This window comes from Schistosoma mansoni, chromosome 6, assembly GCF_000237925.1.
Source record: "Schistosoma mansoni strain Puerto Rico chromosome 6, complete genome".
Lineage (NCBI taxonomy): Eukaryota > Metazoa > Platyhelminthes > Trematoda > Strigeidida > Schistosomatidae > Schistosoma > Schistosoma mansoni.
In genome coordinates, this window is record NC_031500.1 from 5,148,249 (window position 1) to 5,166,224 (window position 17,976).

Consider the following 17,976-nt stretch of genomic DNA (forward strand, 5'->3'; position numbering starts at 1 on the left):
ATAAGTATAAAATTAGGATATCATGCAATCAATAACAAGAATTACACGAACCAAATGAAACTTCAGAAGATATGAATAATAACAAAAACTATTTATAAACAAAGTCCGAATTACAAATTTTGACCATTTCATCTAGTACATCTACATTCCTGTTTCCAAACTTTTAGATTCTTTACGTTCAATTGGCATCCTGAGAACGCGAGACAAGCTGACTTCAGAGACACCACTGTCCTTAGATAAATTTGTATACTTTGATAAACCTATCCAATCATGAGCTAGATCACCAATCCAATCCTGAGATGACTTGCATTCACTAGGCTTGAAGCAGTGAATTAGCTAGAGTTCCATCAACGAACAATCATAATTACAACATACAATAGGTTGGTTAACAGTGAATTTCAGGAGAAGCGGACATTACGGAGGCTCTTACACCAGCGGAACGGCAAAGCTCAATCCTGCTGAGCAACAACAATGATACCAAAATTCTGATTAAATATTGCGTCATAAATGTGTTATGATGATTTTATAATGAATTCGAGGATACGATAGATCACCTGGTTTATACTAACTTGTTCCAAAGATATTGGATGTTGGAAAATTGTTGTACAGTAACTGTACACTGTCAGTAAATAGCGCAGTCTTTAAACGTTTGGCAACAGGAAGCAATGATGTTATATCACCTGGCTGTGCTACTGGTAGTATGTAAGTGTAAAGTATAATAAGCCTCATACTTAAGTCAATGTAAATTTTGAAACGGAGGGAACATGTGAAATACCTGCAAAATATGTGAAAACTCTGTTTTCTATTGAAAATGGGAAGGAAACAACCACTCAAATACTTAAATCACAACTTATACAAACTCTGGAGAGTTTATGGGGATCATGCCATATGATAGTTTCTGAAAATACAAATTCGGATGCTGTGGAGGATATCGTTGTTCTATATAAAAACATGTACGTTGTTCATCTAAATAATTTTCCATCATTCAGGACGAAAGATTGCTTTTTTTGCTACGATTTCATATTCAGAAGTCCAAATGTTCTACAGTATAGGCGAAGTATGTATTTTTCAGCAAAATATGATTTCAATTTCAGGTCAATGTCAAAGACCCGAATTCGGGTCAAATGAATCAACTATATGTGGTTCACTTGCTGCATCAGAATTAGAGACGGGTTTCGTTCGTTCTCGTGAGGATTATTCGGATTTCAACTGTAAAAGCATTATTGAAGGTGTTTATGCTTTTGACTATCGAATTGTTGGGAGTACTGGATTATGCAGTAGTCCTTTTAGTTTAATAAAAGCATGCCAAAGACAAGGGTCTCCGCTTAGAGATAATTCTATTTTAGAACAGACGTTTGGTTACTGTCCAAACTTTCAAGATCAGTCTATCCTTGAAGATCCCAACATAGTTTTTGGAAAAGCAAATATTTGGCGGTGTTATGGACGCTGGACAGATAAAAGCGGAACTATTTGGGCTGCAATTGCTTATGATACTAACCAGCTGAGATTCAGATACCGATGTTTAACTACACGTATTGATCAACAAAATCCTCAAGACATATATTATTGGGGTAAGTTCAATGTGGAGTTCGAAATTAAAGTAAAATATCAAAAATCCATTTCACAGATTAAGAGTGACATTTTGCGCTTTCAACTAGTTATTTAAGTCCATCCGAATCCTTTCCGTCATTAGAACTCATTAGGATTGACAATTGTAGACTGAAATCCACCATGAATTTGGGCTAAAACTCGCTTTCCCACACTGCTTCCAACTTTTCACTATGAGAATATTGGGTTACAATAACCACTGAAAGATAAAATCCTTGCCAGCTTGACAGACTTTAGTCTAAATTTAAACGCTTTTTCAAAAGTGTTTATCAGATATTCATAGTGCTAACTGATGGCTAGGGTTTCAATCAGTGCACTAACTAAACCAAGGCTACAAAAGATTTGGGCGATGAATTAGTTTATTTAAATTGAATAAACATAAAACAGTATATAGAGACTCTATTTATAATTTTAAAATTCGACACTGATCCCCAGTCAAGCCTTTTTTGTTTTTCATAGAAAACAAAACAATTTGCCCATGCTAGATTATGAAACATATCATTTTTAAGCCTCATATTAGAGATTTTCTTCTGTGCGTTAATTCTTAGAAAATCATAAGAAACACCAAATTACGTGAAATCAAATTCATTCTCAAGATCTTTTAAGTAAGATTACTACGCGATTATTTGTAGCGTAAGGCTTTATTGTTTGTATACAAGACTCTACTTTATATAACTCGAGTTCGGTCATAAGAAAATAGATGAAATAGTTCGATGTTAGATGTTACTTTCTGAAATAGTCAAGTATAATTAACTCAAGTATAATTCAAGTCTACAAATATACTTCTCCCTGTACATTATCGGAAAAGAAGAGTTGATATATATTGAATGGTTAGTTACAAGTAGAATGATTTCAGTGGTGGCTCTATAAGTAAAAGTAACACTTTTAGAAAGTTAACAATACCTGATATAACTCAGGTGAGGGCTTTAGATTGAGAGAGAATGTATTCTTAATGCAAGGGTACTATTTCTATCACAATGGCTTCAGCCAGCTGTTGATTATAATGTCAATAACCCGAGTTCTCAAGTCTGAAATTCATTTTATTTCAAGTTGGTATAGGACAACTAGTATCTTAGTAGTTACTTTAAATGTAACCACTTCACTGAATCTGAACTAAATCCGAATGAATTACTGGTGAGGAGTAGATTCAATATATAGAATGACTTCAGTTTGTTGGTTCATAAAAAAATGGTATTATATTGTTGCCACATGTAAATGGTACGTTTGTTTTATTTTGTGAGCAGTTAATCAACCAAAATATATTAATTATATAGTTCTAGTAAAACTAGTGTGTAAACAACGTTGTTAATTTAATGAGTGTGTTTAACATTACCACTGAAAGATCCTTTCTTCCTACTTTGCACATAAGCGCATTACCACATCAAATCGTCTGCATCCTGAATTTATATGTTGAATAAGACACCGTCTACATTTCAAAAACTGAAATACTTAAGTTTGCAGAAAATAACAATTAAACTTCAGATTATCTTACATGAAACTATTCACCTGAAAGAACATGCCTAGGTATGAGTTTTATCATCATATTCACATTAAAAATAATTGTATCCCAAACTACATGTCTTTTGAGCCAACTCATTTAATTTGCCTTTTTCCAGGTATGTCAACTAACTCTGACTGTAAAGTTTTATATAATTACAACAATGCTCCTATCAGACTAGAACTCCGACCTGCATTTGATCCTGAAAGCCAACTAAGTGAACTGCAACCAGGATGTAAACTGCCCACTAATTTTAGTGGTCATTGGTTTTATCCCAGTGAATATCAAACTTCTGTAAGCAAGATTATACTGGTAGATTTTCAAAAATAATGTATAAAAATTTGCTGAGTTAAAACATTCCTATGTTGTGTGCTAATTCTAAGAAGACGTTTGTGGCGGATAATATTTTAACAGAAGTTTAATAATTTCATTTTAAGTAATGAAATAGGCTCACTCATTGAAGGAAGAAGTAAAGACGATTCAGAGGAGAAAATTCTCTTTTCAACGATATCAACTGTTAAAGCTGTACAATCACATTTCTTCCACGCAAGAAATATATTACAAGTAATCGTTTTGATAATAACCTTGTTCTCATTACATTATTAGCATTGGGAAAATTAGATCGATTCATTTCAACCATATTTCCATTAGGTTTAAATGGTTGTCATAAAATATCCCCAAATAAATTAATTTGGAAATGTGGGACATTGGATACTAAGTAATTTAAAGTTAACACTCCCTTATCGATACCTGAAAGTCCAGAGTTTAGTCTCACTTGTGCTCATGAATTTTTTCTGCTGAATAGTCGAAAACACTTGATGAAACACCCATCGTGTGTTCCTTAGTTTTCAATATTTGTTTAGCTGAAATTAGTCAGCGATTTCATCCCATAATCAGCAATAATTTGTTTGTATGTAGGTTCTGAATACTTTACACACTATAGGTTTTAATGAGTTTTACAAAACAACTTATTGATATTTAACAATTAAATTTATTCAGTTTAAGATGAGAAGAGATAATAGTGTCTCTATGCGCATCGAAGGATCTTAAAACATTGGTCATCACTGGTCCTCATTTAAGTGCGAAGTGAGGTCACTTTAAGCGTATTGCGTTATAACATTATTAAAGATTGAAGTATATATCTATATATTGGTTTAGATTTAGTGAACTATGTGGTTAGTTTACACCACATCATTAGATGAATGAAGTTGATAATGTCAAGAAATAAAACTGCAAGTGTTACCTTTACATTAAAGATCACGAATCTCATATGTCACTATAGAGTCGTAGAATTTTGAAATAAATCTTTTCGAACATCAAATACGAGGAGGTCTTAAGATTTACTGCAACTAAAGGTTAATTTACCAATCTTTTAAATATAGTGTTTGTTTAGGGGCTAGTAATACTGTTCGCGTATATAAGTCAGTTGGAATGGGGCTTGAACTTGTAAGTTGAAAGCTAGGGGCTTCAATCAACAATTTACCTCCTCTTAGATAATATAAATCATGTTCCATAGTATTAAAGTCCACATTAATCTAATGAGTTTATTCAGTCAGTAAAACAATGGTCGATATCTTTTCCATCTCAAACTTTCTACAAGTTTATGGCCTTATGTGAGTTAAATTAATCTTATTACATGTACTGACAACGTGATAAGCGTAGAAATATCAGTTTGCGGGAATTTGGACATGGAGTTTAGTGTAAATTGTCTCAATTATTTTATTCTTACCACAGGTTGACATCAATGCTACACACATATATATGAAACGAAAACAAGCAAACTTTTTATACGACCACATTTATTTTGTTTGTCGACAACAGCAGGAGTCTCGTTATTTAATGACAGTTATCACTCTTGGTAAATGGTGAGTTTTTCTTACACAACCATTTGAGTTTTTTAAAAAAATGTATCTATTGTTACATTTATCACTGGTTGATGTCAACTCTTGTTTTATCTGTTCGGAGATAATTGATAAAAAATATTGAACCTAAGATTTTTGCTTACTAATAGGGGTCATCAGGACGTCTACAACCTTGAAAAAAGCTGTCTACTCTCATGAGAAACGCTAATTAATATCCTTTGATTTCGTACTGAGAGATATTACAAGCTCGTTAATTATTATGTAGCATTTTATCGAAGCAAAACTCTAGACATTAACACCGTTGAATGCCGGCTCACTAATTTAGAGGTTAAGTGTCCGCATGCAATACCGACGGTCTCGGGTTCGACTTCCGCGTACGGAACTGTGAATCCTTACTGTTAAGAAGCCACACGTTAAGGTGAAGTGGCTGTCTAGTGCTCCCAGGTTTCCAATGGCGTATTAACATTAATCGGTTCATGGTTTTAGAATATAAATTCAATTTTAATTCTGTGCTGCACAACAAACGCGGTTGGTTTCTTGATACCATTACGACGCGGGTGTTTAAAATGGATTCTCCATAAAAACTGGAGATGTTGATCCTAGTAGTTTTGATTAAGAAACGGCATTAGAATAGTTTTCTGAACTGGACCTTTGGAAAGAATTATGGCTACTTTTTTGTAACTGATAAGTAGCATCATTCACCCTAATTTCTTCAAACATAATAGAATAATAACATCGGAAATTGAAAAAGTCGGCTTAAAACATTGTTGTATACTGTCAGGATTAGTTACTCTAGCGTTATAATCCGCTTTCACGATAATATCTGACAAAACGTTTCAAAAATAATCAAATAAATTGATTACACGTGATTTTAGAACCTTACTTCACTCACATTCATCTCTTAATTTACCTTTAACATTTGAGAGTATTCCCCTTCGAGAAGAGGCGAGTTGACTTTAATTTACCGTTGACGTTTATGCAGCTAAACGTGAGAAAATTTAAAACCACCGGAAGAAGACATGATATTTTGTACCAAAATTTTTAGAAAATGTTCGTTTTTTTCTATTGGGTACTAAAATAGTCTCTCTGAATAAGGGTCTAGTCGCCTGATTTCAGTCATCAATAGTGAAATTCGCAATATCTTTTTGAAAATCTAATGCATTCGGACTACAGTTTAGTTTCTTGATTGTTCGTTTTTCTTTTGATATTAAGACAGCTAAGCATAATCTTCATGGTGAACTAATGGGTGTACAAACTGATGAAACCTCAATTAATTCCGTAAATATCCAACGTCAACTAGATTCCACTTACCATTGACAGAAGATACGTTTCTTAATTCGTAAAATGTCTGAATATAAAATCTTGGCTATCATTTTTGTAAACGCGTTTTCATGTATAATAATGATAACAATTCGAAATTCACTTCAGAAGTAACAGAACAAAATTCAGAGTCAGCATTATGTAATAAAACAGGAGAAATGACTCCTATTTACAGTACAGTTGTGAGAAACCATGCTTAGTTACAATAATCTCACTGATAAATTGATATTGTTAATCTAATGAATAGATGTTGATTTCACTAACAATTAATAGAGATCAGTTTTGTCATAAGAAATTTTAGAACATTTTTGTGTGACCTACCTGACGTTGTATCTAAGTTAATATAACCTTTTATAAGATTTACCCATCTGTGTATTAAAAATTTCTTTTGTAGATCAAATATAAACTCACTGTAACTGTATTCCAAGATTTCAGAATCCAATCTTTTGCACAATAAATTTGTCCTTGATTTTAAGGAAAACATACAGGCCAACAGTTGCTTTCGGATAAATAATTACAATTTTATTTGAAATAGTTTTGTGAAGACTGGTTTAGTTTGTAGTTTGTATTCGTTACAGATTAGTCTAATCTGGCGTACTACTGAAAACTAATGAGCACTGGACATCTATTTTGTGACAGTATGGGACTTTTCAACAGTACACGCTGTCGACTCCGCCGGGGATCGGACCCAAAACAAAGTCTCATGGCGAGCCTTCAACCATTAACACAACTACGTAGATGTTCAGCTGTATAATTCCGTATTTAACCGACTTTTGATATAGCGCGACGACCATCCAATATCGTTGATTTCTGAAATTATTCTATTTTGATTTCCTTCTGGAAATTCAGGGATATCCCTAAGTAATTCACTAGTGATATCTAGAGTTCTGTCCTTAGTGGGGTCGAGGATTTTCAATTATAAAGAGTCCCATACTATGACGAAAAAACTATCCAGTCCTTCATCATTTTCAATAGTGTCCCTAATGAGATCAAAATGCGACGAACCCTACCTATAAATTATTATTCCAATTAATTTGCATGATATGTAGTTATATCAGTTGCTTTCGTAAACCGATCCAATGTATATTAACATAAAATGTATATGGTAAATAGTGAAGTAAATTGAACTTTAACTATTAAAAAAAATATTTTTTGTTTTTGAAGTGAAACAGATTTTATGTGTATGGATTTTATGCCAAGACATCATAATATAATACGTTTTCGTATGGGTCGTCCATTTCCATTATTACATCGTGAACGCCATTCAATGGGTGCAAGTTATATGCAACGTTTATATCGTGAAGCATGTCATTGGAGTTCATTTACATTAAATTATATAGAATGGACATATGAATATTTTGTTCAAGATCCACCAACACCAATTAATTGTCCTATACAAGGAAAATTTAAATTCATTCAACGCGGTCAAGAACAAGAAAAGTATATAACCAAAATACCTGGTGGAATGACTCCTAGACCATGGGTTCAAGTAAGATTTATTAGAAAGAACTATTATCACTGATCATATATAGTGTGTATAAGGTAATTAGCTTATATATAATGCAGGAAATTTACAAGTTACAAAGGTTTATCACACTTTATTTTTTACTCATAACTTGTCTTCCATAACTTTCTAGTTAACTAATAATATCATTTTAACTTTCGGATATACATTTTAACTACTGGTTAGTAGCTTAACGCCAAATTTCATATTCATTTTTCAGAATTACACTATTTTACATTTGGTGATAATCTAAACTGAAAGAATAGACAAATTTATTTTGTGATGTAGCCAACATTACTGTGATACTGATGAGATTTCAGAAAGTTAGGACTACTTTGGTTAAAATCTATGGCAGAGGATCAGTTTTATTAGAAGTGGACATATCGACTATCATGAAACTTAGATCCGAAATTCCTTCCTGACTACTTTCAACAATCTAACATTTAATACAAATATTTACAACTATCCATTTTACATAAATAGCAGAAATACGTTTTCCTAAAGCATCCGATCGCGAAAAGCTTTGGTAAATAATCAGGGGTGAATGCATTTTTCGATTACAATTTCACCCGAATACCTTTTTCATGAGAGTTTATTATTAAGACTGGGTATAAAAACGGAACATTTATCTAATAATCCAAGAATTACTACATTTAGCCAAAGATTAATTTTCACGAGCTTAATTTCACTATATTTACACATATGCAATGAGTTCGAACAAATGAATTGGAAGTATCTACATTCTTCATTGTAAAATGTAAACATATCCATTTTCTACAGTTTACACAACGACCAACTTTAGTTAGACAACCATTGAAAGCCAGGTAACACTAGATAGTCACTTCATCCTAGAAAGGTAATACAATGAACCCACAAATGATCCAACCTAAAGCCTTCGATTCCCACTCTGAACGCTTAACTTTCGGATTACTGAACAAGAATCAAGTGGTGTCCGTGTTTAACCTTAATCAGTATGCAATATTGCGCACTTTTCGGAAGTCCCATGCTAGGACAAGACAACTGTCGAATGTTTCTCAGTTTTTTATGATCGTTTAACTAAGATCACTTTGTAATGTGATATATGAGTCATAACATTTTCCACAAATCAGCTAAATTAACAGTACAGAGAAGTTGGAGAGTGAAGTGAACGGAGAGCTGGCATATGCTGATAAAATCCTTAAAATACCCAAAATCGTTTATATACAACATATATTTGAATAGAAGATCTATCAGAACACACTTTTCTTACGTAAATATGAGGAAATATACCTAATCGTTATGTCTTAACAGCTCTTATGTTTATTAAATTTAATTAAAAGATGTTTTGTAAGTTTATCGTAGAGTATATCGATCTATCCAAATCATTAACAGGTACTTTAAACTGCCTTCCCCAAACAACTGATGTATTTCGGAATTGGTTTAGCTCACAAAGCCTAGAAAATTTCCTTACACAGTAAATAGTGAACGAATCTCAAAAAAATGGTAGTGTAACACAGTTATGATAAAAATAAATCCCAAGGTACTGTACTGAATAAAATGACCACTGTCTTTGTCGTTAAATGCATAAACAGTTAAGCGCTACAGTATACTTCACATCAATGTATGTCCACAATTGCGGATACTAAGCTGGTTTGCAATTGTGAGACTTTTGTAAACAACACTATAAATAAACACATGAAAATCTTCGAGAATAGAGGCTTTGTGCAGTCAGTAAACAATAAATGTACTTGAGAGTATAGCTAATCTATTGGCTGATAAAATTTAAGTAATTGCATGATGAAGAATGTATTCCGTATGAAGTTATAAGAAATAACAGCATAACTATTTCCACCTACATCATGACGTTTCAGCTGATCACGACAAATTACTAAGGTACCTGTAAAAAATATCCGAACAACTTAATCGTTTTTTGAATTCGGGGCTGATTTTATCCAAAAAACAATGCAAGTTTTAATTTCCTGCTGTTTAGCTCAAAAGATCCCATACCAGTGTTCTTTCAGGTAATCCACCGGCTGAATTTTCAATAAAGTTCCTAACCTGTTCACATTATGTAAAAATAAACTATTTTTGCTAAACATTCGAAGTATGTCAGTTGGTCAAATAACAAATTTTTGTAAATTAACTTTTTTAGTATCAGGGATACGTGCATTACGGTACTCTAGAATACAACCATCCATGTTAAAATACATGGGATTTTACCATAATAACGATAGTCACTCATGTAGCCAAGAATATTGATATTCTCTTATTAAATAATGAAAACTTGATGGTTAAAGGTGAGAAAGATTGATTCACTTATCATTCATCTTGTCTGATTTTATATTTTTTTGTCTTTTACCTTAAGGTCCTTTGTTACAATTATTGGGAGTCTAATATTGAAGCCTGTTTAAATGATCCAAAAACATTACAGCTTGATGTACAAAAATGTTGGCGATTGGATTTTTCAGGTCAACCTATATCTGAATATAACGTTGTTGATAATTATATGACATGTGTTGGTTATTGGATGGAAGATACTAAGTCGTTTTTAGTTACTTATGATAAAGAAGATCCAGTAAGTGTAACACCTTTAAACTCTGGTGCTTTATTTACACTTGGTAGCTAAAATGATTGTGAGATCACAAAATTTCATATTTGAAGGTGCTAATTTTAATTCTGGTTTTCATATCCGTAACTTGTAGATATACCATTGATTCTTGCACTACGAAAGGTACTGATAAAAGACTTGATATGACCTTGATCCACTATGCTTAAGCCAGTAACACTGATACCAGTGACACAGTGGAATGATATTCGGCCGCTTTATAGCCTATGTAGAATCCTCCTGCCTTTAAGCCTCACTTAGAACAAGAAAGAAGACAGCTGATTTAATTTCTATTCATTTAATTCAAGTACTCACACATTTATACACATGAGTTACAGGACTATGTAGTCCAATAAATAAGAAATCGCAATATATACCTTACTGTACAAATCTGAGCAACAAGTTCATAATTGACATATAATAATTTGAAAATAAAAAAAAAAGATTTAATAACACTTAAATGAATTAGATGAAAACTTACAATTGTTAGGATGATCCTGAAAATTTCTCGCTATAGACATGACAAGCTTAGGAAACATTAAGAAGCATTTTATCCAATCACCGTTTGATCAGAAGTTTTGCTAGAAACATCGCAAAAATGAAAAGTCACATGTATAGTTTCTGATTGGCTGATCACCACACTGCTACTATGTTTAGTAGTATTCTAGAATTTTCAGGAAAACCCAAAGACTTCTAAAATACTATAAAAACTCTATATTTTCTGTGCATAAATGAACCTTTGGAGTAAAGGGCTTCTCACATATTTTTTTCGCCTTTTCTCTCGTGTTCAAGTCGCAGTGTAGTTGTAGCTTGGGGGTTAAGAGACTAGCTTAGGATTCGAGTATAGCGTTCAATCAACAAGACTTATCAACAGTTAGGAGAGTATAAGAGATCTCATAAACTAAGTCTTTAATAAATACACATTAGAAGTAGAAATACTGATCTTTTAAAGAGTAACTTCCAAAGTTTATCATTCATACTCAAATAATGATGAACTTATTAAATCTATAGAGTTTAATTAGGTGTTTGTAGAAAAAAAAGCCATTCGATATCAGTTTACTTGTGACCCGGTACACAAAGTGTAAATAAACTCATTCACTACTTTTATACAATAAAAACAGAATGGAATCATGAAATAACTCTTAGAAATTGTTTATTACATGTATTTTGTAATTTCATAATAAAGCAATAATAATAATGGGCACTGAGATTGATGAAAGGTATTGAAATTAACAGTATTGCTTGAATACTTCCCTTTGGTGAGTAAATCTGAACTAAATTAGTGTAACTAAATTAGCATAACATAAACTCAATAGTTATTTATGTAATGTCAGAAATATTGTATTCTATGAGCTGGATAGCTTAGTCATATGAAGCTTTCATCATCTTTCCAGAAAACATTACCGACATACACTTCAATCAAAGAAAGTGAACTCTTAGATATTTCTTGCATTTTACTAGTAATTTGTTCTGTCCTAAAATTTGATTGGTTGTTATCCATAATTGTGTGTTCATTGTTTTTATGTTTGTTTTCATTTCCTATTTTAAAGATAGTTTGTATAATGAGCTAACCGACGGGTATATTTGACATGAAAGGTTATATTGACTGCGACTAATTGAGTTACCTACAACGTAAAAATATCAGGTCTTACGTACATACACTTTCATTTACTCGTACTATTGATTAAAACGTCAGATTTTTAACTTCCAGATAGATAGGTTTTAGTTAGGGTTATCCACCGCGTTTTCAGTGTTCCAGTAATGTGATTTATTCAGCACATTCGGTCATTTGTCCATCCATTTGTTAGATTATTATAGCATATTGAAGTGTAATTTCCATAAAGGATTGTATTTTAATTGTTAATATTTATTCATAATTTTATGCTATGAACATGTCAGTGTAACGCAGTTCAACATCTAGAATGGGAAATACAGATCGATTGCAAGTTGGGGCTAGAAATTAAACTTTGATATTCAGCACTTACGTATATAATGAATGAAACAACGGCTGAAAATGTTGAATAAAATGCATTACTTGAACTTTGAGAACGGAATGGATAATCTAAGCCGAAGTTTTAGTGTAAACACTTTGTTGTATAGATATTTCTTTGATTTTAATTATCGATTTAAACGAAATCTTGGATCATTCAATCCTTTTTTATTCTACCATTACCATTACTGACTATTCTTAACACGAGATATGTATCGTTTCCTTTTTGTTAATTTTTTATTTTTAGGTAAGTAATAATTTTCGTTGTTGGATTTATAAACGCTTAAGTTTTCGGACATATCTAATGTCACGTGGTCGTGGTAATCGTTGTTCTAAAATTCAAACAGCTGAATCATCTTTACCAGAAGAAGGTGCATCTTTATTATTAGAATTAACAGAAGATGAATATCAATTTGATGTATGTCCAATGTCATGGGATGATGGACGTAATCCTTATGCGAATCCGGCTATTTTAGATGTCTATGCAAGTGGTTGTCTACTGCATCCATCTAATAGTCTATTGGTCCTCTTAATTTTGATACATATATTGTATAGATGATGTTTGTATTCAATAACTAACATGCTATAATCATTAATTTGTAAACATATATAGGAAACAGGATGCTATTTTTTTTCTACAAAACTGTGCAAAACTTCTACTTCTTTTTCTATGTACAAATAGTCAACTGACTGATTCAGTTGTAGTTTCTTATGTCCTCCCTTATTATAACATCTATGATTTTTGTATATATTTCAATTATGAAAGAATAAAAGAAAACTTGTTTTACTAAACAGTCTGTTTTATTTTAGTGAGGGTTTTAAATCAACACCGATGATTCTATATTGAAATTGGTGAGTATAATTGACAGATCTGATCACGAGTTCATCAGTCAACTTTTCATAATTCGTTAGAATCACAAATCAAAAAGTATACCTTTCAATGAAGGTGAAAATTTAATTTGTCTATCAGCAGATTATCTAATAGAATCTGAAGTTCCGATATGTATTATTGTAGTGAAAAGAACAAGACTGCGGACAATCGAATATATTTAAGCACAAATTACAGACTATCTCACTAAATTCTGATAACCATACATTCAGCAGTTAATTTGCAAAATAACAATCAATTGTCTCAATCTTCACTGTTCCTTCTGTAAATATCAATCCATCTTCTCTAATTTCATTGTTCATGCATTTTCCTACCAATTGCGCTTCATTTCAGTTCTTTCCTCATCGGTCTGACCATCACCATATACTACTTATATGGATATAAGTAGACTACACTACAATATGTGTGTTTTCAAATAATATTGTTTATCAAGTAAGCTAACCTAGACCACTGATATTTTTAAATATAAAGCTTATAACTGAACTTGAAATAACTTAGAAACCAACTGTTGTGACTTTATAAAAGAAAGGACGTATGCTAATTCGTTATTGATCTTCGTCCGGCTTTTTATCACGTGAATTATCCACCAATCGAAATACGACTTTTCTAATATGAACACTGTGACAAATCAATGACGTTCGACCAGTATGAATAGTCTAGCGTCCTTATTGGTCCCTTGTCCGCCCAGCCCTTCCAATTGAGTTCAGAACTCCAATTGTAGCTTCTGCTATGAGAATCTATGCGGATCATTTATTTCAAGCATACTCGGTTTATATACCAGACAGACAGACCACATCACACCATAAAATAGAAAATAATATTTGTACAAGATCAAGCCAAATGTGGCTGTGAACGTGGGAGACAGTAATCAATAAACTGGATATAATTTAGGGACAGTAAATCGTATAATAATAATAATCCATAGGTCAAAATGAAGCTTATAATAAGATGAATATAGACACACACAATCTAGTTACTCAATAGTTAAACAATAAGAATATATATAGAATAATAGTCCATTAATAGGTCTCGGAAGTTAACCGTACTTATGTCTTCACTAGGATATAACACTAACTATCTGTAATGACATTCTAAATGACTTACACAAGTTAAACTAAAAACAGTACTGTTTGACTGAAAAGCTGACAAGAAATGCCGAGTTTAGTAGTGCCCATATAACATAAGTATCATTATTATTTATTCTGAAGAAAATGATCACACTAAGTTACGAAATGTCAATTATTTCAATTTCTATTCGTTAGAATATCTCAGACTGTTAGCGGGAAATAAACCGGATTAAGGCACGTTATGTGCATGACCATGACGGCGCACGCTGATTGACTAATTCTAAACCAATCAGCTCTGTCAGATTATTGGGGAAGCATCTAGAAGTTTCTTATGCATATACTATAGATATATGAACGTTCTTCTAACGATTGTTTACTGTTCACCTATACTTGTTATTTTGAATACAATTTCGTTCCTGTTCAACGTGTCCTGATTTTTGGGATCTTGTCGAGTGTCATTGTATAAGAATACTAAGCAATAGGAGTAGCTGGGTCATTTATTAGCAAAACAATTATAACACAGACATATCATTATCTTTTTTATGTCCATAGAATAGATCAAATAGTGTAAGCTTAGGTTCTCTCTAGATTACAAAGAGAAGAGAATCAGTTGGATGTATTCACTGGTTTATTAGCATAAATAAAACTAGTTTTTATGAACATTGTGTTCTTAAAATTGATTTATTGACCAAAATTAAATAAATCATTTGGTATTAATTAAATGCATTGGTTTTAAAAACAATCAGGAACAAACTGAATGCTATATAATTGCATATAACTGTATAATGTTATAGACAAAAATGTTCAATGAGTGTTCTGGCTCAAGACTGGCAGGTCCTCTCTTTTTTGTATATCGTTTATATTTCCTTTCTAAATACTTTATTCATTCAATTACTTAATTAGAAGTTAGTCAGAAAGAATTAAACCTAATAATTAGGCTTATATTCTGTTGGATAATGAGTTACTTACATAATAATTCATATCAATACAATCATATTAAACTAGTCTAATTAACATTCATAATTCAGACATAAATATAAACTATTGCTTCACATATTTGTTTATTTAACAACGTATATACGATGTTATACTAATTAGATGAGTGAAAGATTGTTTATTATTATCAAGGTTAATTAACTTTTCATTGTATACAATATGTTCAAATAAGGGTGTATTGTTTGTGTTGTGGTCATTACTTAAAAAACTAATTTTTTTTCAAAAGTTTTCAGTACTAAAATTAAATAGAATAAACTTTGTAAAAGGAATCCGACTTTTGTATAATTATTGTTAAGATGTTTTACTTGTCACATGGTCATTTTACTGTTTCATTTCATTCTTGTTAAAAAATTTGTTAATTAAAACAAAACATAATGATCTCAGAATTCACTTGATATTGTTTGTTTGAATCTTTCCATTGATTTTTAGGACTGCAATTGATCAGTCTCTTATTGACATATTGCTTCGATATAGCCTTAATTCACAAGCATTATAAGCAAGGATGGACTCAGTAGCAGAGTGGATAACGCGATGGTGTTTGAAGCGAAAGGTACTAGGTTCGAGTATCAGAGTGAACATCAACTCTGAGATGAAGGTATATCCAGCTGACGAGTCCCAAATAGGATGAAACGCGCATCCTGGACTTCACTGTCCATCTTTGCTTATAATAATAATCTCAGGTTCAAATTTGGCAAACTATTGGTTCCATCTCATACTTAACGTTTGTTCCTTTAAAGCTTTTAAAAGTACTTGACATCATTACAATTTCCTCTGTTTCTTATGTTGTTAGTTTCTCCTTTTGTGCTAATATCAATCGTCTTAACATGGACTAATATGTATTCGTTTTTAGCTCCATTTTGTCTATGATTGACTCAATATCGATTTACTCGAAAAGCTTCTAAACAATATATATAAATATATGGATAGATAAACAAATAATATTACTTTCAATAAACGCTCTTCAGGTTCTACAGTTATATATCTAAATTAGTCATTCAAAAAGAGGTCGGGTTTATGAAAAAATACGTCGTTTAAAATCATAGCATATCAATCCAATACTGTTTGTAAAATCAAATATTGTTAATACTGAAATGATGAATATACAATGTTAACTTGAATAAGTTCATACGTTTAATGAAATTATGAGATTAATGATTAGAATAAATATGGGTAACACAGGGTGAGAAAGATAATAATGTAATTACAAATTAGAATAGATGATTGGTCCAGCAGTGCTATAGTCAAAACTGTTAATTATTTAATTCTATCTCATGTAGTGCAACTGGGTCATACAACCAACATAGAAAAGCTATTTACAGTAAAATATCCTGTTCAAAGTCATCTACCTAAATCCATCGAACTAAGAATTCTTTAACCGGCTGCAGCAATAAATATTGGGATCAAAAAGTCGAAGCTTTGCTTCCGAAATAAATATCCTCAACCTCTTCTTCTACCTTGTCCAAGTTCTAGCCTAATTAGTTGATCATTTTGATATGAAAAAATAACTTGACTAATGTACATACAACCTTTCTCTTTGTATATTTATAGCTTAAATTTATTTTACATTTAAAAAGGTTACTTAGTACCCACTACTACTTATTGCTTCTTAACTAATTGATATTACTGTATCTATTTCGTTATCCTAGACCAAACATCTATTCTAATTTGTAATTACATTATTATCTTTCTCACTCATATTTATATTAATCATTAATCTCACAATTTCAGAAAACGTAGAAACTTATTCCAGTTAACACTATATATTCATCATTTCAGTATTCACAATATTTGATTTTACAAACAGTACTAGATTCATATGCTATGATTTTAAACGACGTATTTGTCATAAACCCGACCTTTTTTGAATGATTAATTTGGATATATAACGTGAAAAGAATATACCCCGTTCATACATCACAGTTTTTTAATATGATGAGAGTTTTTAACAGTTAACAAATAGTTAGTTCTCAAAAGTCAATTCCAGTAATTAGTCAGTTTTTTAGCCTAACTACACACATCTTTATTTCCATGTAGTTATTAAAAATGAACAACTGATTCTTCAATCCAAACTTACATCCGATTTTTCCGCATCCTTATTCTTATATAAGCAGCTATATTAATCAAGAGATTATTAACACTCCGTCTTCATTATTAACATTATGTTGTTAGCAATTAATTGCGGCATTGACTTTTTGAATAGTCCAATGAGAAACTAAATATTATTGTTCACCCATCATGGAAAGGGGCTAATTGAAAAGTGTTTCTTCATTTAATTTGTATTTTTGATCTCAATAAGGGGATACTTAAATTATATATATATATATATATATATATATATATATATATATATATATATTAGAAAAGTGGCATCTGATTGCTTGTTAAACGGGCTACAACTTACTGGAACTACATAATGACATATCTAAAAAAAAGGCTTGATCCATTACATCATGACAATGAAAATTTGAAGGGCTTTTCAATATGGAAGTTTTCAAAAAGGAAAATACATTAGGAAATGAGATTATTCACATTTATATTACAGAAGTGATTGTTCAATTCACCAATAATTAAAAGATATTTGCAAAAAGCAAATAGAAAATCAACGAATATATATTAAAGGCATTATGATTTTTAAAAAGTGTAATAGAGATAGTATGT

At 31.5% G+C, this 17,976-nt stretch overlaps 1 protein-coding gene across 1 annotated transcript; it reads left to right on the forward strand.

Moving 5' to 3' along the window:
- Positions 1 to 648: 648 nt before the first annotated feature.
- On the forward strand, positions 649 to 12,925 carry Smp_087870 (hypothetical protein; the record flags this gene model as incomplete). Its single annotated transcript, XM_018798033.1, has 9 exons — positions 649 to 702; positions 737 to 953; positions 990 to 1,057; positions 1,095 to 1,571; positions 3,225 to 3,400; positions 4,841 to 4,971; positions 7,453 to 7,777; positions 10,137 to 10,346; positions 12,614 to 12,925. The coding sequence occupies exons 1-9, from the start codon at positions 666 to 668 to the stop codon at positions 12,923 to 12,925; spliced, it is 1,953 nt and encodes a 650-aa protein (XP_018653015.1). The 5' UTR covers positions 649 to 665.
- Positions 12,926 to 17,976: the final 5,051 nt, after the last annotated feature.